This window comes from Stegostoma tigrinum, chromosome 9, assembly GCF_030684315.1.
Source record: "Stegostoma tigrinum isolate sSteTig4 chromosome 9, sSteTig4.hap1, whole genome shotgun sequence".
Taxonomy (NCBI): Eukaryota; Metazoa; Chordata; class Chondrichthyes; order Orectolobiformes; family Stegostomatidae; genus Stegostoma; species Stegostoma tigrinum.
Genome location: NC_081362.1, coordinates 51,930,569 through 51,955,412, shown reverse-complemented (window position 1 = coordinate 51,955,412; position 24,844 = coordinate 51,930,569). Strand labels below are relative to the sequence as shown.

The 24,844-nt window shown below is 38.4% G+C and overlaps 1 protein-coding gene across 50 annotated transcripts in view; it reads right to left on the bottom strand.

Moving 5' to 3' along the window:
* Positions 1 to 17,281: 17,281 nt before the first annotated feature.
* The window catches only part of nrxn1a (neurexin 1a), a 1,700,803-nt gene continuing 1,693,240 nt past the window's right edge, over positions 17,282 to 24,844 (bottom strand). For 25 of the 50 annotated variants that reach the window (XM_059648525.1, XM_059648528.1, XM_059648548.1 and 22 more), the window contains one exon: positions 17,282 to 21,043. In XM_059648525.1, the coding sequence (XP_059504508.1) occupies positions 20,739 to 21,043 (305 nt within the window). In that variant the 3' untranslated portion in view covers positions 17,282 to 20,738. The remainder of the gene's footprint in view (positions 21,044 to 24,844) is intronic. The other 25 variants (XM_048536761.2, XM_059648549.1, XM_059648544.1 and 22 more) reach the window with 11 other exon arrangements.

Below are 24,844 nucleotides of genomic sequence, written 5' to 3'. Positions count from 1 at the left end.
TCATCAGAACCAAGTTATCCCTCTGTAATTGGCTCTCTGGTACAGCATTGTACACAATTTAAGCTTGCTTCAGCAAAATGACGAAGAGATGGACAGGCTTGTGGTCCCAATCCCTCATGATGTCTTCTGGACTCTTATCTCCCTTTTTGAAGCTTTTCGCAATGGATATTGTATTCAAGTAACACTAGCCAGCTGCACCATGTTATCTGCCAATTATCTGGATACTTGCCTATTACTTCAGTGCCTTTTGAATTCTTAATTACAGGGAATACAAAAGACTATTGATTTTTGAACAGTTCCAACAAAGTTATGTGGTTATGTTCAAAGTTAGAATTCTTTAGCTGGCAAGTTATTTCTTAATGTATTTATTCAATCCACATTCCAATATCTGCTAATCTCTGTATTCGTTCTTTTCGGTAATGATAAAGAGGGTTAGTTTTACTGGCTGAAGCTAAATTGAACATTTTCCTTTAAAGCTTTTCTACAACTAATTTGGATCTATAATTATTGATTAAACAACTAATTAGAGTGAGCTGTTCTTATCTGTGTCTTACATGAAGGCTGCAACTTTTGTGCTGCTATTGTTATCAAATATTATAAATCATTATCTATGTTTTTACAGAGCTGCTATTGTTCTACTTGTGAAAACTATATTAGTCAAATGTTGTATGTTATTTTCTATGTCTTATGAATGTTCATCAATCTGGAAATGTTACTGTCAGCTTTGTTCTGCTGCATTAGCCATGGGCAGCTGTTGGGCATTCTATGCTTCTCAGTTATGGGCACCCCAACAATCTCCAGAAAGGAAAAGGATACTTGTATTTCAGTCTTATACAGGGGTTCCCTCTTATAATCAGCAAAGTGCGTGACTAGTAATCATTGCATCCATAAGTGAACCATCGTATGTATGGAGCGAGCTGCCAGAGGAAGTGGTGGAGATGGGTACAGTTACAACATTTAAAGGCATCTGGGTGGGTATGTGAATAGAAAGCGTTCAGTGGGACCTGGGCCAAATGCTGGCAAATGGAATTAGGTCAGAATGGGATGTCTGGTTGGTGCAGACAAGTTGGATCATAGGGTCTGTTTCCCTGCTGTATGACTCCATGGTGATTGCAGTCAAGGCATCACAAATGACTCTCAAGATACCAGGAGTAACAATAAACTCAATGGGAAAAGCTAGTGCCTGAGATGTCCAATTAGTGGACCCTGTACAAGCGCCGTATGGAAGTGGTGGTAGGATTAGTCATATATTTACAGGTTCCAGGAGATCCCATGTCTGGTTTCTCATAGCAATGCTACAAAGGTTGTGAGGTTGGCCATGATCAAACCACGTGTCAATTTAAGATGAATGTGGAACTGAATGGAGGAGACAGATCCACTTTTCCAAGTCCGTCATATTAGCAGTATGGTCATAAGGATGCTTATGCAGTGAAGACAAACTCTATTCTGAAGCACTGCAGGAAGAGTGTGGGTACCAGGCCTAGAAAGAGCACTGTCAGAATATGAGACAAGTCAGTACTACACACCAAGGAATGGATTCCCCGATGTGATTCATATATATATGTATTTTGCACAAGGATCATTTTAGTGCAAATATCCAGGAGCATGTGGCGGTGAAAGTGCTCATTCTAACACAGTTGCTTTAGCGGTAACATTGATCCAGGAAATGCACTTTAGTTTTCATTAAGGTGAAAAGTGAACATTTTGTTGCACAAATAAATCAAATAGAAAAAACTACACTGTCCTTCAGGAATGTGGCATGCAGCAAGTCATGGGCTGACAGCCCAATGACGCAAATGATTTATCAACAAAAGTAGAAAATGTCTTAACCCAGCTCTGTCATTTTGGAAGCAGGTAGTTATAAAGTTATATCTGGTCTCTCTGGCTTGTGAAGAGCCTACACATGGATGGCTCTGAGACAGCTTTTAGTTTTATCAAGAGATTGAAAGCTAAATGTTGGGCTACTTGAAGAAGAGTTATCTTTTTCATTTGTTCGGCTTAGTGCTTGATTTCTTTTTAATATTTGTACACCTAATTATTTTCTATTTTTGCATGCTTAATCTTAAATTTGTGGGTGAGGAAGGATGGTTTATTTTATCTAAGATGTTATTGAGGGTTTTTAGACTTAATGTCACTGACATTCAAGAGACAGAGTGTGATGGCTAGTAGATTTTGAGAAGTGATACACAGCAATATCTGTTAGATAGATGGTTGACTGTCAGGAAAGGTAAGGAGGTAGCTCAGAAATCTCCTGTGGCTGTTTCTCTCCAATATAGATATTCAATTGTGGGTGCTGTTTAAAGAGATAGTCTCCCAGAGGAAAATAAAAGTGACAGTCAGATCTCGGGCACCAGGAATGAATCTTATGTGAAATGGGTTTGATCAAGATTTAAAAGAATAATTGTTACAGGGGAACTCTCTTGTCAGGGGCAGAGACGGGAGATTCTGCAGCAATGAGCATGAATATAGGATAGCAAATTACTTTCTTGGTGCCAGAGTCAGGGACGTCTCAAAACATTTGAAGCACATTGTCAAAGTGGACAGTGAGAAGCCGCAAGTTGTTGTACGCATTGGTAGGAATTACCTAGTAAGGGGAAGGATTAAGGCTTTGCAGAGAAAATCTAAGGTGTTAGGCAGAAGGTTAAAAAAAACAGAACATCAAAGGTAGAAAGATAACAAAGTGTGGGGCTGGGTGAAAACATCAGGCCAAGCAGCATCTCAGGAGCAGAAAAGCTGATGTTTCAGGCCTTGTGCTCCTAAGAAGCTGCTTGGCCTGCTGTGTTCATCCAGCCCCACACTTTGTCATCTTGGATTCTCCAGCATCTGCAGTTCCCATTATCTCTGATCAAAAGTAGTAATCTCTGGTTTATTTCTAGTGCCAAGTTATAATGAGGGAAGGAATAAAAGGATAGGGGAGATAAATCAATGGCTGAAGAGGTGGTACAATACCAGGGATTTAGATTCTTGGATCATTGGGATGTCTTCTTGGACAAAAACGACCTGTTCAAAAAGGATGGGTTTCACGTGAATTGGAAAGTGACCAATAACTTAGAAGGGAGATTTGCTAGTTCTATTTCAGAGCCTGTAAGCTTTTTTTGGGTAGGTGTGTCAGGGTAGTGGTTGGGATGGGGTTGGGTGGAGACTGCATTCTAAGTAACAGTGAAAAGAGAAAGAAAGGTGAGAATGGTTCTGAATCAGAAAAGAGCAAGTTAATTAGAAAAGACAGAAAAGAGCAAGTCAGGGAACAAAATAACTCTGAAGAATGAAACTATTTATTTCAAAATAAGAGGTCTTACAAGGTAAGGCTGATAACTCAGGGCATGTGTGGATAAATGGGAATGAGATGTCATGACTATGGCAGAAATGTGGCTGAGGGACGGACAGGACAGGTGGCTCAATGTTCTGGCTTTTAGGTGCTATCGGAAGAATAGAAAAAAAAGTATGGCATCTTTATTAAGGAAAACATTATCACTGTAATAAGAGAAGGTATTTCTGAGGAATGATTAATGAAAGTGTATGGGTTGAAATTAAAAATAAGAAAGGGATGATCACCTTGATGGGACTGTATTATATGATCCCCAGTAGTCAGAGGGAAATTGAGAAGCAAATATGTAGAGAACTCTCAAATCTATATAAGAATAATAAAGTTGTAATAGTAGAGGATTTTAATTTTCCAAACATTAACTGGAACTTCCACAACATTAAAGGTTTAGATGGGGAAAATCTTGTTAAATGCATTCAAGAAAATTTTCTTTGTCAACACGTATATGTTCCTATTAAAAAAAGAGCAAAAACTTGACCCACACACAGGACTGCGAGGTCCAGCAGAGGCTGCGATAACCCTGATTGGCGTTCAGAGTGAAGATTTGATTTGGCACTGTCACTACTACCAGAAGGAGGACCTCAGCAAGACACCCTCTGAGTTTAGCTGAAGACAAGTGTCCAGCAGTGGGCTGTAAAATATGATTAGTGGTCAGGGTGAAGATTGGAATGAATGTAGTCACCACAACCAAACAGTGGTTTCTGGAGGGAGCGTTATCAAAGCATGGTTAAACCTAAAGCATTATTTCAGTGTTTCCTTCTCTGTTCCGGTAGTGAAAAAAAAAGTCAGTGAGGATTACAAGTAATGTAAAGTAAATGGTCTTGCCTTGCTGCGGCTAACTCCAAGGGAGAGAGAGCTGTTTGGTGTGAGCAGGATTCGGCTATTGAGTTGGACGATCAGCCATGGTAGTGATGAAGGGTGGAGTAGGCTTGAAGGGCTGAGAAATAAGGCAGGGCAAGTGCCTGACATATTAGTAGGGGAACGCTTTGGGTCTACTGATAACAAAGCATAGATCTGGATGAACAGAGCAGGCCAAACAGCATCAGAGGAGCAGGAAAGCTGACGTTTCAGGCCTAGGACCTTCTTCAGAAAATGGTCTAGTGATCATAATGCTATTAGTTTTGAAATAGTTGCAGAAAAGGATAAGTCTTCAATTAAAAAAGTTAAAAGTTCTTAATTAGAGTAAAGGAAATTTTAAAGATATAAAACAAAAATATTCAAAAGTTGATTGGAATAGACTGTTTGCAGGTCAAGAGACGTGATAAATGGGAAGCCTTCAGATCTGTGATATTGAGAGTCCACAAACATTAAGGTCCTGTTAGAATGAAACGTAAGGCTGATAAGATTAGGGAACAATGGATAAATAAAGATATTGAGGCTTGAGTCAAGAATAGAAAAGAATCCTATATTAGATATAGACAACTGGGATTAACTGGATCTCTTAAAGAGTGTAAAGCATTCCTAAGAAGAAAATCAGGAAGACAAATAGGACATATGAGATAGTCTTGGCAGATAAGAATAAAGATCATCCAAAACAATTCTACAAATACATCAAGAATAAAAGGGCAATTAGAGAGAGAGTAGGACCCCTTAATGATCAACAAGGTTGTCTTTGTGAACCTCAGGAGATGCGAGAGTTCTTAAATAATTTTGCACATCATTTTTTACTGTTGAGAAAGAAATGGAGACTAGGAAACTCAGGGAAATAAATATTGATGTTTAGAGAACAGTTCATATTATTAGGAGAGAAAGTACTGGAGGGTCTTAGGAAACATAAAGGTAGATAAATCAGTGTGGAGCTGGAGAAGCACAGCAGGCCAGGATGCATTAGAGGAGCAGGAAAGCTGACGTTTTGGGAACATTCTTCAGAAAAGTTCTTACTCTCTCCAAAGTAGACAAATCTCCAGGATTGAATAAATGTATCATAGAATCATAGAACATTACAGCGCAGTACAGGCCCTTCGGCCCTCGATGTTGCACTGACCTGTGAAACCAATCTGAAGCCCATCTAACCTACAATATTCCATTATCATCCATATGTTTATCCAATAACCATTTAAATGCCCTTAAAGTTGGTGAGTCTATGTCTGTTGCAGGCAGGGCATTCCACGCCCTTACTACTCTAAGTAAAGAACCTACCTCTGACATCTGTCTATATCTATCACTCCTCAATTTAAAGCTATGTTCCTTCGTGCCAGCCATCTCTATCCAAGGAAAAAGGCTCTGACTGTCCACCCTATCTAATCCTCTGATCATCTTGTATGTCTCTATTAAGTCACCTCTTAACCTTCTTCTCTCTAATGAAAACAGCCTCAAGTCCGTCAGCCTTTCCTCATAAGACCTTCTCTCCATACCAGGCAACATTCTCTGCACCCTTTCCAATGCTTCCACATCCTTCCTAAAATGCGCGACCAGAACTGTACACAATACTCCAAGTGCAGTTGCGCTAGAGTTTTATACAGCTGCAACATAACCTCATGGCTCTGAAAGTCAATCCCCTCTAACAATAAAACCTAACACACCTTACGCCTTCCTAACAACTCTATTAACCTGGGTGGCAACTTTCAGGGATCTATATACATGTACACCGAGATCTCTCTGCTCATCCACACTACCAAGAATCTTACCATTAGCCCAGTACTCTGTATTCCTGTTACTCCTTCCAAAGTGAATTACCTCACACTTTTCCGCATTAAACTCCATTTGCCATCTCTCAGCCCAGCTCTGCAGCCTATCTATGTCCCTCTGTAACCTGCAACTCCTTCTGCACTACCCACAACTCCACTGACTTTAGTGTCATCTGCAAGTTTACCAACCCATCCTTTTACGCCCTCATCCAACCCTAATTCCAAAACCTGACCTTTCATTTGTAAAAGACTTCACTTGTAGATTGGGCTCAGTTGTGATTCCTCCACAGTCACACTATCGCAGGGCCTTGTGTGGGAGTTAAGGAGGAAATTACAGGGAAGCTTGGAAAAATATTTGTATCATCTCTATACAGGGGTGAAGTACCAGAGGACTGGAGGGTGGCTAATGTAGTCCCATTGTTTAAGAAACACTGTAAGAAAAAGCCTGGAAACAATAAATCCGTGAATCTGAAAGATAGTATTTACATGCATTTGGAAAGGCAAGGAATAATTAGATTTAGATTTACTTTAATATTATCACATGTGAATAGATAAAGTGGATGATGTTGCCTCGTTCTGTGCCATCTTGGATTATAGAATGAATTACTGAATAAATTCTAAAAATAGCAAAATACTGAATGAATTAATATTACATTGTTATTACTAAAACCGAAACAGCTTCTAAGGTTCATCTTTCCCTCCCTGTCAACTTCACCCTATCTGCTCCTCCAATCGCTGCCATCTGACCTCAACGATGGTAATGTGCTCCTTTCCTGTAGCCACTGACACTTTCACTTCCACGTCCATTGCCTCCAAGCTGAGGCATAGGGGTGAACAACAATAAAAAACATTACCCATTGAAAAGGCAATGATGGACCATGTGAGTGCAACAAAAGCTGCTGTATGAATTGTGACTGGCCGAGCCTTGTGCTCAGGAGCCGAGTGCAACCACCCTGCTGTTACCATCTTGAAATTAGGTATATTCAGCATGGTTTTGTATCAGGAAATTATGTTTTACAAACATCACTGATTTTTTTTAAAAATGCGGTGATCAAAAATATTGATGAAGGCTGAATGTAAACGTTATTTACTTGGATGTTAGTAAAGCCTTCGACAAGGTTCCGCATGGTAGACAAATTAGTAAAGTTACGTCACATGGAGTTTAGGTTGTGCTTGTCAATTGGATACAAAATTGACTTTATGGTGGAAGATAGAGGGTGATGGTAGGTGATTGTTTTCCGGACTGGAGGCCTATGAACAGTGACGTTCCACAGGGATTGGAACGGGGTCCCTTTTGTTTGTCATTTATATGATTGATTTGGATGAGAATATAGGTGAGTAAGTTTGCAGATGACACCCAACTTGGTGTCATAAGTCACAGTGAAGAAGGTTATCTAAGATTACAAAGTGATTTTCAACAATTGGGTCAATGGGCTGAGGAATGGCAGATAGAGTTTAATTTGGATAAATGCGAGGCATTGCATTTTGGTGATAGAAACAAAGAATGGACTTATACAATTAGTGGTAGGGCTCTAAGTAGTGTTTTAGAACAGAGAGACCTAAGGGTCCAGATATATAATTCTTTGAAATTGGTATCACAACTAAACAAGATAGTTAACAAGGTGTTTAGCATGCTTGCCTTCATTGCTCAGAACTTTGCGTGTAGGAAATAAGATGTCATTTTGAAGTTGTACAGGGCATTGATGAGGCCTCTTCTGAAGTACCATGTCCAGTTTTGATCGCTGTATAACAGGACTGAAGTTATTAAATTGGAGAGCGTTCAGAAAAGATTTACCAGGATGTTGCTAGGAATGGAAGGTTTGAAATATAAAAATAATTTGGAAAAGCTGAGGCTATTCTCACTGGAGCATAGGAGGTTGAAGGGTGACTTTTTGAGGTATATAAAATTATGAGGGGCATAGATAAGGTGAATGACAAAGGTCCTTTCCCTAGTGTGGGGGGTGTCAAAACTAGGGGGGCATATTTTTAAGGTGAGAGGAACAAGATTTAAAAAGGACATGAGGGGCAAGTTTTTTAACACAGTAAATGGCTCATGTTCAGAATGAACCGCCAGACAAAGTGATGAATGCAGGTACAGTTTCAATGTTTAAAAGACATTTTGGGTGAGTTCATGAATAAAATAGATTTGGAAGGATATGGATCTCACAAGGCAGGTGGAACTGGTCTAGTTTAGGTATATGGTCGGCGTGGACTGGATGAACCAAAGGGTTGTGCTTTATAACTCTATGGCTTGATGGATAATTTCTTGTCATTCTCCCTTTCACAATAATTGCATGTATTAATGTATGGGCTCTGTTTCCTGCAGATACAGGGAACACCTGCATTTATTGCATCCATTCCAGCCCAGCTGGTGAGCAGCGGTTATTTTTCTGATTAATTCTTTTGGGCTGGTGCTTGGGCAATTCAGAGTCACCTCCTCTGGTTTGAGCGTGGTGGTGAGCCAATGGTTATTATCTGATGTGTAAATTCTCCAGAAGTAGCACTTTTGCTAGGCAGCAGAATGAAGAACTTTGACAGGACGTGTCAAATCTTTAGCAGTACTCAAGTTGTGCAATACCAAACAGTTACCTTCACATCCTCTTAACTGAAGGGACCAGTTCACCTCATTGAAGCTATTCCCCTAAAACAGCAGACTTGAGGAAAAATTAAACAACTCTTTAAAACACAGAGGCTGTTTTAAGATATGCTGAATCCTTTATTCCTACTACAGTGATCCCTCTTGCTGAAGGCAAACATATACGGGCCTATTTAAATCAAGTGGTCTGTCAAGTCATTCTACCATAATGGGTGTGCCATGTTTATAGCTTTTCAGCTGTGATTGAGGAATCTTTCCCTACAATGTCTCCATGAAAGAGATATACTTAAAAGGAGGATGAATTATTTCTTTTGTATCAAGACATACAAAGCAAGTCTAACAAGTCATTCAAATGCTTGTGTTTCACTTAGTGTAATTATTTAGAAGCAGAGGGACTTTTTATGCACCCAAATCAATCAGTTAGTTCTCAGATATAATAAAAAAAACTCTTGTTAATCATTTGGTGTCTTTATTTGTGAAGAAATATGTAATTGCTTTCAAGACAGTTCAGAGAAGGCATACTTAACTCATTGCTCAGACGAAGGGCTTACCTTGTGGAGAGAAATTGAAATTATACCCATTGAAGTGTGGAAGAATGAAAGGTCATCTTACTAAAACCCGTGAGATCCTGAGTGGACAAGATAGTGCTGATACCTGAAAGATGTTTCCTTGTGCATGGGAGTCTCAAACGAATGGACATATTTTAAGAAGAAAGGGTATTCCTTTGAAGACAAAGAAAATTTTGTTTCTTTCTCTTAGAGGGTTGTCAATCTGTGGATTACTCTTCCCGAAAGCAGTGGAACTCCATGTTTATTGTTGAGGATGCATTAGATTCTTGACAGACAAGGGAGTCAAGGATGATGGGAGCAGGCAGGAACGTGGCAATGAGACTACAACTAGATCAGCCATAATCTTATTGAATAAAGGAGTAGGCTTGAAGTGTAAAAATACCTCCTCTAGTTCCTAAGTCTAATGTTCCTAAATGCAGAAAGATTGTTTCGCGAATCTATCAATGCGGATGCAGTTATGGATACAACATTGTTGAATAGATTGAAGGCTAGGATGCATAGACATTTTGTCTCCAGGGTATCAGAGGATATGGGGGGAGCATCCAGGAAAGTGGAGTTGTCAAGTTCACTTCAGCTATAAACATCCTATGTATTAGAGTAGACTCAATGGGCCATATGATTTTCTCCTGTTCCTATTTCTTATGCTTATGTTCTTGTGTTAATGATCCACTTGAGAGCCTCATTTGGAACAAGAAAGTGTAGGGTTGACTAAGCCTCATCTGGCCCACTGTAAAATTTGTTGGGATTAGGACAGGTGGGCAGCTATTAGAAAGGCCCTCTAAGGAATAATGCAACTCCTACAACACTTCCTGCAAATACACAAACCCGAAGGACAACCCACTAAAACTGACAACTGAGATGCTGGTATCCAACACATCTTGTATACATCCATATGGAGGTTCAGCACAACCAGCACATTCCTTTCCCACTGTTTATATTTTACTATTTCTTTTACAGCTCAGGGAAGTGGGTAAGAGCAAAACTCTGTCCAGAGATTCTTCTAGTAGATTAATTCCCCTCACCTCCACCATCATATATGAAAACACCCACCTTTAAAAGTGCCTAAAATTAGGTAAGAGGAGATGAGATAAGACAAGGCTAAGTAATTCCATAAACACATTATAACTTAGCTCTGGTGTCCAGCCAGATCCAGTTAAGAATACTAGTGAGCCATTAAACAATGAACAGGAGGAGGAGGGGCCACTAATATCCCAATCCTTGGTCATGGGGAAGCTCAGCACCTTGGTGCAAAAGACAAAGCTGAAGCATCCATCTATATACAAAAGTACCAAGAGGATGATCCAACTTGGCCTCTGCCTGACATCCCTAGCGTTGTCAATACATATCTTCAGGCAAGCCCATTCACTCCACGTGATCTCAAGAAGCAGCTGGATGTTCTAGATATTGCAAAGGCCTGAACAACATTCTCCCACAGCAGTGTGGAAGACGTCTACTCCAGAAGTAGATAACAAAGTGTGAAGCTGGATGAACGCAGCAGGCCAAGCAGCATCTCAGGAGCACAAAAGCTGATGTTTCAGGCCTGGCCCCTTCATCAGAGAGCCTCTCTGATGAAGGGTCTAGGCCCGAAACGTCAGCTTTTGTGCTCCTGAGATGCTGCTTGGCCTGCTGCGTTCATCCAGCTTCACACTTTGTTATCTACTTCTGGAGTAAAGTGTGAAGCTGGATGAACGCAGCAGGCCAAGCAGCATCTCAGGAGCACAAAAGCTGACGTTTCGGGCCTAGACCCTTCATCAGAGAGGCTCTCTGATGAAGGGGCCAGGCCTGAAACGTCAGCTTTTGTGCTCCTGAGATGCTGCTTGGCCTGCTGTGTTCATCCAGTTTCACACTTTGTTATCTTGGATTCTCCAGCATCTGCAGTTCCCATTATCTCGACTCCAGAAGTAGTTGCATCTTCAGCCAAACCAAGATAATTCAGCAATGAGAGTGGTATTTTACTACATAATGTGAAATGTTGCCCAGGTATGTCCTGCCCATAAGAAACAGGGATAAATTCAACTTGCCAATTATCATCCATTCAGTCTGCTGTCAATCGCCAGAATCTGAACTGGAGCTGTATCCAGGATAAAGCATCCCACTTGATTGGCAGCCCTTCCACCAGCTTCAAGATTCACTCTCTTCACTACCAAAATTAATGGCAGCATTGTACACTAATAAAGACACACTGCAGTAACTTGTAGGGTTCCCTTGACAGCTCCTGTTGAACCCACAACCTCTTTTAGTGAGAAGGACATGTGAAACATATGCATGGGAAGAACATTACTTCCAGGTTCCTTTCAAAGCCGCGCACCATCCTGATTTAGGATTATATCCTTCACTGTCACTGGATCAAAGCTCCCTTCATAGCAGTACTGTCAATGTTCCCTACCCCAAGAACTGCTACACATTGAGAAAGCAGTTCACTCTCATCTTTTCCAGAGCAATTAAGAATAGGCAATAATTCTGGACTAGTCAGTGACATGTTTATCCCAAGAACAAATGAGAAGCATTGTGCCTGGCTATGATAACTCACACAGACGGTAGGTACAGTTAAAAACAGGACCAGGATGAGAATAGATACCCCACTAGCAAAAGGTGAGCTTGTCAACTCAACACACCAGATTCTGATCTTTGGGCTCCAGATAAGAGGCCAACGCAACCACATTGCTTGTGAGGCTACATACGCTCTAAATAGTGACATGTCAATCACTGGACTGGCTCTCTGAACATGTTAACTTGTCAGTTTCTCAAGAAACTACCCATTAAAGTAGTGTCATCAATTTATTGGCTCAGGCTGTGATCATTGAATGCATCTCTTATGCTCAGCATATATTATTGCCGTCTTAGTGAGACATTAAACGTTTGTGCAATTTGTTTCAAGTAACTCAATCCATTCATGATTTGCTGTTCAATTGCCAGATGAATATTCTGACACTTTTACATGTCTGTTAAACATTCCTTGAAATAAGTTTAATGTTTGACCTTGGTTTATAACCAATATACAATATATTCGTTGAAAGTAGATTCTTCCTGGATAGTTTGGCAAAAAAGACTTAAATGACTCATACAGCAAGTTGAGTGCAAGAGAAAATCAAAGGTTGGGAAATTCTTTTACTCTTAATTGGAACTGGGTTTAACATTGAAGAAATCATTTGGTGAGGCATGGCATTTGGCAAAGTTTAGCTGTAATTAAATGAACTAGTCAGACCGCAACTGGAATAGTGCAAACAGTTTTGTTCCACTTATCGAAGGAAAAATGTAGTGACATTAGAAGCAGTCCAAAGAGGTTCACCGGGCTGATAACAGGTAGGAGGGACAGTCTTAGAGGGAAAGGTTGAGTTGATTGGGCCTGTACTCATTGGAATATAGAAGAATAACAAGTGACCTTATTGAAGCATGCAAGATTCTCAGGAGACTTTACAGGACAGATGCAATTGTTTTCACTTGTGGGAGAGTCAAGGACCATGGGGTAAAATCTCAGAATAAAGGGTTGCCCATTTAAGATACAGTTGTGGAGGAGTTACTTCTCTCAGACGATAGTGAACCTGTGGAATTCTTTACTGCAGTGAGTTGCAGAGGTTCGGTCTTCAAATATATTCAAGGCTGAAATAGTCAGAATTTCAATCAGTGAGGTAATCAAGGATTATAGAGAAGAGGCAGGAATGAGGAGTTGAGGATTATTAAGTCAGCCATGATCTCATTGATTGGTGGAACAGGCTTATTGGGCTGAATGGTATACTTCTGCTCCTGTACGTCTTCTGGTCTTATTCATCCTTCAACCTAATGTGATGAGGTAAGAGAATTTGCTTCATGGTGAAGAGTCCAAGGATGGTATCAAGGATTTATCTGGTTCTTACAAAATATTTTTCATGAATCCGAAACTCAGTTTGTGTACAGTAACCTACTGATGAGTATCTGGCTTCACCCAACCATCAGCAAGATTGAAATAACTTGTACGTGAAAGATGTGAATATCCAATTAATTTTGCACGGAGATGGTGTTGTTTTGTTCTGGTTAGAGTAGGTTTGATCAGCTCCCAGAAAACAATTGGCACAACTAAATTAGAAAAAGTTAGGCTCAGGTTCATTCTGTTCATCCTTTTAATTCTTTAACTTTAGCTAATAATAGCTGTAATATTGTAATAGGGTCACAGATTATTAATGGCATTAACTTTGTAACAAATCTGTACTTTTTAACTTATAAAATTATTAACAAATCTGAGAAAGATGGGCCAAAAAGATGCTGAGTTAGTTGACCATTGTCATGGTGTCATGAGTGACATCTTAATTGGATTTTATATTCAAAGTCCTGATCAATTTCTGATTATATCTGTTGGACACGTTTGAGCTGTTAGATGAGGACTTGGTCAGACTTGGATGAAAATCTTCCTGATATTTATTGTATAAAGTTTTACATGAAGAATACTCTATTGGCTAACGTGCTCTTCTGAGAAGCAGCCTGTCTGTTTTGTGAGACAACAGCTTGTGCCTTGGTGGTTCAGAAAGCAACAGATTGTTAGTTATTATTCAAGGGGGTTGGTTAGTTCAATTGACTGGATGACTGGTTTACAGAGAAAAGTGATGCCAACGGCATGGGGTCAATTGCTGCATCAGCTGAGGCTACCATGAAGGACTGTCCTTCTCAATCTCTCCCCTCACTGAGGTACAGTGACTCAATGCAATAGTTTTGTAAAACTGTCATAACTTTTTACTTACTGCCTGCTCCGTGAATATATCAGTGCCTTCAGGAGAAAAGAGAAAAACTAACCACTCAAATATGTAACATTGGTATGCTTACTTGTAAAGCATTAGATCAATTTTACATTTAGTCAATCACAGCAGGTCACAAGCTATGAGCTGTAAACCCCATTTGAAAGAAGTTGATGTCATCTACGGTTAGTGTGCAAAGAAAGATTTTTCTTTACTTTAGCTGTGCACTCATCTAAAGATCACTAATTATCTGTTGAGCACAGTTGCAACTGCATTAACATGCTTAGCCTACAACAGCAACATTTTATCACAAGATGAGTAAAGAGAAAAGCAGAATCAACATTGGTAAATATAATAAAAAAGACAAACTCCCAAAATGATAAAGTGATCATAGCATATTTATTGTTATAAAATATCCCTCATCATTATTTGCCAGCTCTTGAAATTGAGGATAATCTTTTATCCACTCTGCATGCTTGCGTTCTGAGATGGCTGATAAGAATGAAGAAAAAAAGACAGAAAGAAACATGTGCAATATGATATATAGTACAATAGCCTAGCATAACAATTTGATTAAATAGTATATTTTAAAAAAAGACTTCACACCTCAATGGTCTAAAAACCATCATTATGTAACCAGGTCTGGGTTCAATATCACAAATTTGGAAATTATAGTTCACTGTGTGCTGCCGAAAAATAAAAAAATCATTACCCGTGGATATAGACTAAGATTGGTCTGACCTATGCAGGCAGGTGAAAGTAAAGGTCCTTTTTAAAGAACATTCTGATCATGAGGTAGCTTCACTCTGATCATTCTTAACTTCCTTAAAAAAAGGATTTCAAAAATTCTGTGGACCTCCTTGTAGCTACTTAACTTTCTGCGGTATGAATGCAATATGTTCAATTAAAATGTGTTAATTAAATGCTTGTTTTCAAATTTAGAGACAAGTGCTCATTTCTCCCTTATGCACAACATAATTATAAACTTCTCTATAGGACACAAGTCTATAATTCTGCTACATATAACATACAGGATATTTTTATACCAAACTGGCAATGTCCTAATCTGGCCATTTTAGTGACTTTGTTTTGCACAATCTATATTTTAATAGAAATGTCAACATCTTCTTGCACAGTTCTTCTTATATTAATTTTATCAGGCATATAAATAAAGATGAGATGAAGTATTGAAACACATTGAAAAAAACTGTGATGCACTTTAATTGTAACACGAGATCATAGCACTTTAAAAAATTGCAATAAATTTCATTGAACTTTACTACCTGTATGATTGGTATATCTGTGGTGGTGGGATAGGAGTGCGCAGAGAGTGCCTGCACTCAGAAGTCCTGGACTTGTCTACTCCAATGTTGGGGTGGGAATTTCAGATCTCCTGCGATTTCATACAAATTAGCTAATTTTGGCAAGAGATGAGTCATAATCAATGGAAGAAACTCAGCCCTGTGCGGGAACCCAAAATTACATTACCTGCTTCCTGGAATTCTTCCACTGACAGGCTTTGAAACACAAAAACACACATTTTCCAGTTTCATTCATTAAATATTGTATTATACATTAGATGTGTTTCACTGTGGTATGGATGACAGTGATTGAATCTACAAAGTTTAAGTTAATTGTTACATTGATCAGCATTAGTACTGTTAAGTATTAAAATGTGTTGAAATATTTTACCCCATAGAAAGAAAAATACCATTATCAATTCAAAAGTTGCAGAAACATGGGCTGATAAATTCTTGTCATGTTTGGCACTAGACTTAAATGTCCATTAATGGTCAAATTTGAAACAAAATGACCCTTCATGTTTTTGAAACTAAAAAACATATAAGTGCTTGCTGCACTCCATTAACATGCAAAATGCAATGGAATTTAAATTTAAGCTCCAAAAAGGCTATCTGCTATTTCTGTTGCAATGCAATCCATTGTTCACATTTGTTTTGAGAGCTGGGGCTGTTATGTATGCTTGCTGAATTTCAGAAGTCTGGAATCAGTTGCCTCAGCAGGTGGCTGCATTCAAATTTTGATTAAGTCTTAGGAGGTTATTAAAGGATTATCTTGTGTCTAGTGGACAATGTTTATTTATTGTTATAGCAGATTTACCACTTGCAGAGAGTTAAATTATTTGAATGGCTTTTAGTGGATGAGCATTTATATCATATGAGATAGCAAGAACTGCAGATGCTGGAGTCAGAGATAACATCATGTGGAGTTGGAGAAACACAGCAGGCCAGGCAGCATCGAGGAGCAGGAAAGCTGATGTTTCATATTTCAAATGAGTTGTCTTTGAATAAGACGTAAAACTCAAACATATAATCTGGTCTACCCAAGTTTCTTATTGGAGTTTTAGGGAGGGCACACATGGACGAATGATGATTATGGAGGGATTACATAAAGGATTAGGGATACTAAGGATGCCTGATGGGTGTGGGGTATGGAGATCAAGTGTACATGTGGGGTTGAGGATGATGGCTTGACAGCCTGGCATATAATCATTACAATTAGGTGAATTGTCCAGTGAACAGAGGCAGATATTTGTCATCCTGCAGCTACCACTGTCAATTTGGATCTGGATCTGGAAATGATAGGTCCAATCTCAGGCCATTCCAACGTCCTGGAACAAAAATATGGCTAGCAGAAGCCCTTTTAATGAAGATGGGTCTTCTGGGTCAGAAAGTCTCTGAATTCAATCTTTCTGCCTCCTTCATGAAAATCTATCTCCTGAGTTTTCTTGGCCTACCAGTCAAGCAAGTGTTGACTAGATAATCACAGGAACAGAGAGGAGTGAAACTGACAATAAAGGAAGAGGCATGGTGATCAATAGGATAGGTTAAAGGATTCCCCACTGCAGGGTTTGAAGGCAGTGAGGCACAAAAATTCAAGTGTGTAGTCTTCTTGTCCACTTCACACCTATCTGACATTTTATTGAGGGGTAAGAGAAGCAACGGCAATCTGCCACCCTTCAACCTAATGAGGCTAAATCTTGTTACCACCTTAGTCATGGCAGAGAGTTAGGCCACATACTATGCAGAAAGCATGGCAGATTTAGCTGTACAGTATGGTGTCAAGGAAGGAAACCTGGGAGCCTTCTCGTGTGGCCCCATTGACTATTGGTGACATTCCACCCAAATGTCATTTCCTCCATCTTTGGGTTTCTCCTCTGCACTTCTGAACTTGATCTCCCACACCCCTGACTGTGACACCGACCTGGGACCTTGTCGTGGTGGATTTGCTTAAGGCCCAAGCAATGACAGGAGCTTCCACTTGCTGCCAGCCATCTTAAGGTGGGAATTCCTACGAAGAAATCGGCCAACGTCTTGTCTTACAGCATTTGGCAATACTGGGATCGTAGGCAGGCTCCCCTAAACTTTCAGCTGAAGTACAGGAAACATGTGCCTCTTAGAGCTCAGTTCAACGAGTTTACATAAAAAGCTGTTACTCTGCAAAGTAAAATAAAAGTCTTTGATTCATATGACAATTGTATATATCCAAATTAAGGATGTCTGGGGAGATGTTGGTATAGTGTACAATTTTTTACTTACACATTGCATTTGAATCCCTGGAGCAGGCACACACACAAATGAATTAAAGCTAGTATCTGTTGTGACAACCCCAAAAAGCTGGAACTTTATTTCATCTGGTGAAATACAGCAAAGTAGTCACATTATAAGGTTCCTAAATAGTTCAATTTTGGCTTGATTACAAACTCATAGACAAAGTTGGGTGAACTATGAAAAGTAGGGAAAAAGTGACGAAATATCATAACACAACCATTCCTATGATTTTTTTTGTACTTGAGCAGGGAAGAAACAAAAGATTGTATATCACACGATTTCTATTATAAGAAACATTTTATTAACAAAAAAAACAGTAAATTCCACTGGCTTAGCATTTCCAATAATGGTTAACTTGGCTTTTGCAACAAAATTTTCTTTCAATATTAATCACACAAAGCATTCGAAGATGGGGCTTTTGAATGATTTTGCTTGTCGTATCTTGTGTGAAATGTATCATTCATAAGTAAAATTTCATACAGTTTTAAAACAAGAGTTTGCCAAAACACAACACATTACAGTACCAAACAGTATCAACCTAAATGAGATTTGGAAACTGCCATGCTAGGGGCTGTAGGTAGTTTAAGACATAAGAAAAAGTTGCTTCGGTGCAGTCATTAAACCAAATTATTGACTGCATGGATTCAACCACCTTGGCAACATGAATAGCTTAAAACTGTCTAATTAGTCAAGTGCTAGTTACTTTACAATATATTCTACTGTTGTCTAGTTGCTTTCTAAAGCTCCTACAGCCACTTTTAATGTCTCTCTGACTGTATGGGCATGTTTAATAATGGGGTTAACTAAAGTTAACAAATATTTTTATTCCATCTTTTGCCTGTTGTCTGTTGTAAGCCACCAGCCCATGGACCTCTTTCATGCACCTTTGCATCACCATGACAATGCACTCCTGGAGAGTATCACCTTGCACCAGTCATGATGCCATGCTGAATCCAGAAAACCATGAGACCTATAAAATAATTTTAGTTGCAGAGGAATTTCTCAACAAATTCCAAAACCTTTTCCTAACAGATCACTGCAACTTGAGGGGAAAAAAAATATTGATCTCATTTATTTGTACATTTGGTCTTCGGGATTGTAAAGTTTCCCTCTGTTAAAATTAGGAAATAAAATGTTCAGATATACTCTTGTAGACATTCTTAATTTCATTATTATGAATATCAACAGTAGTTTGTGTGGGAAGTTTGAACATGGTTAATTTGTTTTAGTTGTTACTACAGACATAGTTAAATGGATTATACAATAGTTAGAGAATAAAATGGGCCAGTAATTTCATGTTAGTATTCATATTAAAATTTAAATGGGTGCAGTCTTCATAAATAACGTACATAGAATATATTACTGTCCACAAATGCTCAATACAATAACTTAAATCACACAACAACAGGGCGTGTGATGTTATTGTGATTAAGGACTTATCTGCTCAACCCCTCTTCCTCAGAAACTGAGAATTTTATTTGGATATACAAGATGAGAGCACAACTTTGTCTCCAAGGTCAAAGCAAAGTGATCAAAATGAGGCTTGTGTACACAAGATTTATCTGAGGTGGATTGCATAAAGTGACAAACATAATGAATTGTTTTAGATGTCATTCAGGTGGCTGGAGCAGTTGGCAAGGAGGCTACAGCCAATTCTAAATGATTGCTGACAAAAAATGCATGATTCCTGTAATGTTGTGGTCCCTGCTGTTTAAAGCTAATTTTAAATTCGTCCTTCCTGTTTGAATGCCTGAACATCTATTTTTTTTTCCCAGGAGGCCTTCTAGCAATTGAGCTGGTTTCCCTTGAAGTACACCCATAGAACCTAATATATTCCCTTTGTATTTGATTCGAAGCACATTACAACTGGGTTTATTGCTGTGAGATCATCTAAAAATAATACAGAAGCTAAATAACGAGCTCTTAAGATCTATATAGCTTAATATTCCACATATTGGACTGTTCAGTAAAGCTAAAAATTAAAAAGTTTCAATGCCTTAATGTTAAAGTTTCCAACTTTTCAGATGAGTTAAGGGATTTTTTTTTAAAAGATGAAACGTAAATTTAAAATATAGGAATGAATAACCCAACTCTATTTTCTGCAATCACTCCGTGGATACTTAGGAGGATTTCCATGTAACAAGTACGTTGACATTAAGCAACATCAAAATGTGGCTTGCAAATAATTGCAAGATCAAAGATTCCTCATAGCATTTCTCATTTTCCCCATGGGATATAGCAAACATAAAGAAAGGGAAATAATTGAAACCAATTTCAAATGGTTGACCTTACAAAGATTTCATAGCATTAGCTACCATTTCATTTTAAAACTCACTTTGTTTCCCACACAACAAAACCTCATAGAAACATAAGAGATTACGGTCTGAGACAATTACAAAAAATGCAGCTAAATTATACATACATTCATATGTATCCCCTCATACATGTATGGTAGACATTCAATACAATGAAAATTAAAAAAAAATAGTTTGAGACTATTAATGACGGCTGCAAAAAACGTTTGAACATTGCAGATGTCATCAACAACTTCAAACCTGTCTAAACCTAGCTACAGCTATAACATTACGTTTACCAAAAAATGTCTGGTTAGCAGAGATATTTGCATTGTCTATACAACAGGCTATAAAACATCACTCATCACAGTCCAGAAAGCACATATACGTGTTTGTATAAATGTATGTAATAACATATTAGCGTGCATGAAAATTTTCAAATGATTGTATCTATGCTCTCTTTCATCTGTGTATATCCATGCCTTACATTTCCTGTGGATGAAATTAAGGCTTTCCTCACGACTTACAACCAGAAAGGGATTATTCCACTTTATACTATTTTAACATTAGTCTTATGTTGTAGCCAGCACTTAAACACAGGTCGCCCATGGATGTAAAGATGATAATCCCTTTATTGTCAAGGGTCTGCTAACTATTGTTTTCTTTTTAAGTTTCTTGGAGTAATGAGATTTCTGTCATGTTGCACAATTGTTTAGCACTTTGGCTGAAAACTCATGGGTAACAGGTAGATTCTCTGTGCACTGTTGTAATACTCTTCTTTATGAATGCTTCATGCTGTTGTCTCCACAGTAAAGTTCGGACAACGAGAAGATGGAGCGAATGAAAACACTGTGAACAAGTAGGAGACTTCAACCAGCTTGAAATATTAATGCTTACTTTACAAACCATCGTCTTTCCTTCCCGACAATGTGTACTGTCCTTATCCTGTGTGCTTTGCAAAAAAGTAAATCTCAGTTTAACCAAGTCTTTGATAAAATGAAGTTTTTTTTTGTTTTCCTTTTCTCTTTTACAGCTTCCCTCTTCAGAATATATAATCAGACGTAGTACTCTTTATCCTTATTCTTCTTGTTTTTGCTGGAGGTTTTGGCATTGTTCACCTGCTTCTCTTTCACAACAGCCCCATTGGACTGAGCGGAGTTACTGATGTAGTTTCTGCTCTCATCCACATGGTAGGAACCTTCGTCCCTATTTCTATACTTGTACATAGCGTACAGGAGGATGAGAATGCAAAGAGCAGCTGCTGCCACAATCCCAACCACCATCCCTGTGGTGCTGCTCGATTCCCGAATCACTTCTGCTGTTCCTGGAAAGCCTCTGCCACCTGGTCCAGTGGGGTTTGCTGTGGGTATATCATGAAATAGGGAGGAGGTTACTACTGGGTTTTATACGTTTCTATCATCTGTATAATTTGATAAAGGTGGGCAGAGGGGTACAAAACAGTATCTGGAAGGGGTTTCAAGCCACTGTTAAACATTTTTTTTCTGGCCTGCAGTTTTGGAACGGGATAGTAATAGCAAAGCAAAACAGGAGCTAAACTAACTATTGTATGAGTGCTTAGAAGTACTTTATTAGTTCCGACTTCTTTTGCTTCTCACAAGTGTCTGTACTTTGAAGTAACCTTCAAACGTTTTTGTGCACAGTGTAGATTAGTATTAATAATAAAGTTACGCAAAAATATTATCACTAGGTGGCAGTTTGGAATTAAATTACTCTGCCTGTGCCTTCAGTAAAAACCATGAAGGAGCTTTGCTATAAAGATAATGCCATCCCATTAATACAATTATTGTTGTCACATTCAGGAATGCAACATAATCTCACCACAGACTTAAAAGAAAATGACAGTTTGCTGTTTTCAATGGTAAGTCAAGAATGGCATATGATGAAGCAAGGCAAAAGGTGCATGATTAAGTGGAGAAATGGCATTCTAGTAGGACTTTTGTGATCATTAACAATACCTCCCAGTGGAAAACAAAGTGTAGGGTTTATGAGAAATGGGCACCATTGTGCAACTGCTGCTTTTAAAAGAAAACAAAAAGAAAAGATGTTCAAGTGCAGAAACATTGGACTTAGCAGCACAATGAGACTTATGAAATGGATGACAGTTGTACTTGATTTATTGGTTGAATGCAAACATTAACATTTTTAACAGTTATCCTGAAAGTATCAAAAAGTATGCTCACCATACAGATCAGTCAACAAATTGCCCCCATGATTTTGCATGAAGGAGAAATGAAAGAAAGTTGTAACAGAATGACCTTGAAACATGATCATATTTGTTTCTTACATTATTTCAGCTTCATCATAAGATTACAGCATGTCTTAAAACTGTGTTTAACTTTTACATTAGAAAGCATACCTATCAAAACATGGCTGAATGTTAAATTTAAACGTTACTAATGTACACCCCACCTTTATTCTACCAGATCCCTCTCATCTTCGAGGGAACAGATTTTTGAATATCTTAACAAAATGGCCTATTGAATCTCCTGTAAGGTAAAATAAAATGCATAAAGGTCAAGTCTTAGACCAAGAATGACACACCAGAATGATAAAGTGAAATATTCAACAAAGGTGGTTATTTTCATCGTCTCACGCATCAGGTTCTGAGATAAACTGTCTGTTAAATGTCAGCGTTTTTTTTTAACAAGTTGCCATCGAAATACTTACTATAACAATGACTTATCCCAGCAGAGTAGATATTTCTCAAATCAAATGTGTATGATATCTACTCAAAAAAACTGCTAGTTAGTGCTATTTTGACATGACTGTGAACCTTAAAAGATTCATACAATTCTGAGAGACAGCATTCAGACATGTAAGGTGAACCATGAAGAGAAATAGATCTTGGCATGGTATGTGTAATCTTACCTTTTAAAAATAAGAAAAAATAATTATGCAAAGTACCCATATCAAAATCATACTGCTGCAGTTTTTAACAGATCTTTCTCCCAATCCCTCCGTGGCACTATAGTAAAATCTGTCCAGGCTTACAGACATTCTGTTGCTTTGTACCCTACACTTGCAAGTGAGCTGGCCTTTAAGCCTTCCACTCTCATTAACAAAAAGAATAGTACAGGCGTGCACTTATCATTTGCGATGTTCAGCAGACAAAGTCAATTTTAACAATAGTTGATGATCATAGAATTCCTACAGCATGGAAACAGTCCATTCAGCTCATCACTGACCCTCCGAAGACCATCCCATCCAGATCCACTCCCCCTTCCCTGTCCCAAAACCCTTCATTTCCCTTGGCTAACCCACATAGCCTGCACATCTGTAGACACAATGGACAATTTAGCATGGTTGATCCACATCTTTGGACTGTAGGAGAAAACTGGAGCACCCAGAGGAAACCTACAGAGACACAGGGAGAATGTGCAAGCTCCACACAGACAGTCGCCCAGGGTGGAATCAAACTCAGGTCCCTGGTGTTGTGAGGCAGCAGTGCTAACCAATGAGCCATTATACTACCCTATAGATGATGGCACTGCTGAGATCCCAGTCCTCTTCAGAATATTGAGACTTTGCCATATATTTGAAACTTGCTAAAATATTCAGTCAAGCCATAACATTCTACTTTAATTTTATTTTTGACAAACGAAGGACTTTAGAATTAAGGTTAGAACAGAAAGAAAACAGAAAAATGCAAGTATTATCACAAATAATACAAAACAGGGCTAACAGAAAAAAGATAACCGATGAACATGTGTAGGACTTCAACCAGATGCAGAATGGTTTTGCAGATTTATTTTGTTCAGAAACTTTAAACTTTCAGCTTCAACATTATCAGAAAGATTAACAACTTCATTATGGATATAGAAGTACTGCTTTTCTCCAAAGTAGATAATTAGTTTTTGTTGTAAGAAATGTGAACATGGTTTGATTGTGATATAACAGTATGTTTAATCTTGTAATCCTGTAGTAAATTAAAATCTGCCCATTCAAGAACATAGCACATTTTATTTTTATTCAAACCATGGCAAGCAATAGGATTCTTCTGGCTACTTTCTATTTTTGTACACTTTTCAATCATTGAATTTAAAACTATGTAGCATTTATATCAAAAAAGAAAAATCCTAGGTAATATTTGTGCTTTCAGGTCATAAAGAGGAAGGAAATAAACATTGTGTAAGAAATGAGGGTATCCAAAGGTCACAGAACAAAATGACTTGCATTGAATTCTTTCCCAGAATTTTCCCAAGAGCTTGGGAAATTGGGAGGGGTTGGGTGTACCTAATAAGCATGTGCATCATCTTGGGCATCTCATTTTCCAACAGCACTTTAATATCTTACCCAAGGTTCTATTTAGTAACTATATACCAGGAGTTTGATTAATCCTTTTCTCAGTTGTCAAACATGTTGATAATGAGTAATTCAATACTAAATGGACAAATTCAACTTTAACTACTTGCTGTCCTGCCCAAGGTCGGAAATACGAAGGCCAGTCATCAATCCAAAAGCAGAAACACAAAAAATGCTGGAAATCCGGAATAAAAACAGAAGCATCTTGAGATATTCAGCAGGTACTTGTGGCAAGAGAAACAAAGTCACCTGATGAAAGGTCACATCCAGAAATATTGACTTTGTTTCTCTCCCCATGTATGCTCCTGGACCTGCTGAGTTTTTCTGACATTTTTTCATTTTTATAAAGCCAAATTGTCTCACAGATACAACAATCCTGTTAAGGGCAAGAACTCAACAAAACCTGTGGATCAAAAAATGGAACATTCATGGACTAAAGAGTGGATTGACCAAGAGAAAAACTGACTGAATTAATGCAAAATTTTCAAAGATATTTAACAATAATAAAAATTGTTTTTGGTTACACCGCTGGTAGACGGGGCCTCCTGACAGTTATCTAAATTGGGAAAACTGATCAATACATTTTTCATGAAATGTTAATGAGGAGGAATGATGACACTTGATGGAATTTCCATTGTAATTAAAAATGCACAGTGCTTCAGAAATAAATTAACATCAAAATAGTAGTACTAAATGTAGTCACCCTCTCCACATCTGAATTGTTACTATTCTCAGCAACTTGGTCTGCAAAGCTTTCTCTAGGTCCTTCTTAGACCATTGGTCTAACCAGTATATGTGAAATCTGGTCATCACAACTGTAACAAAATAAGTTCAAATT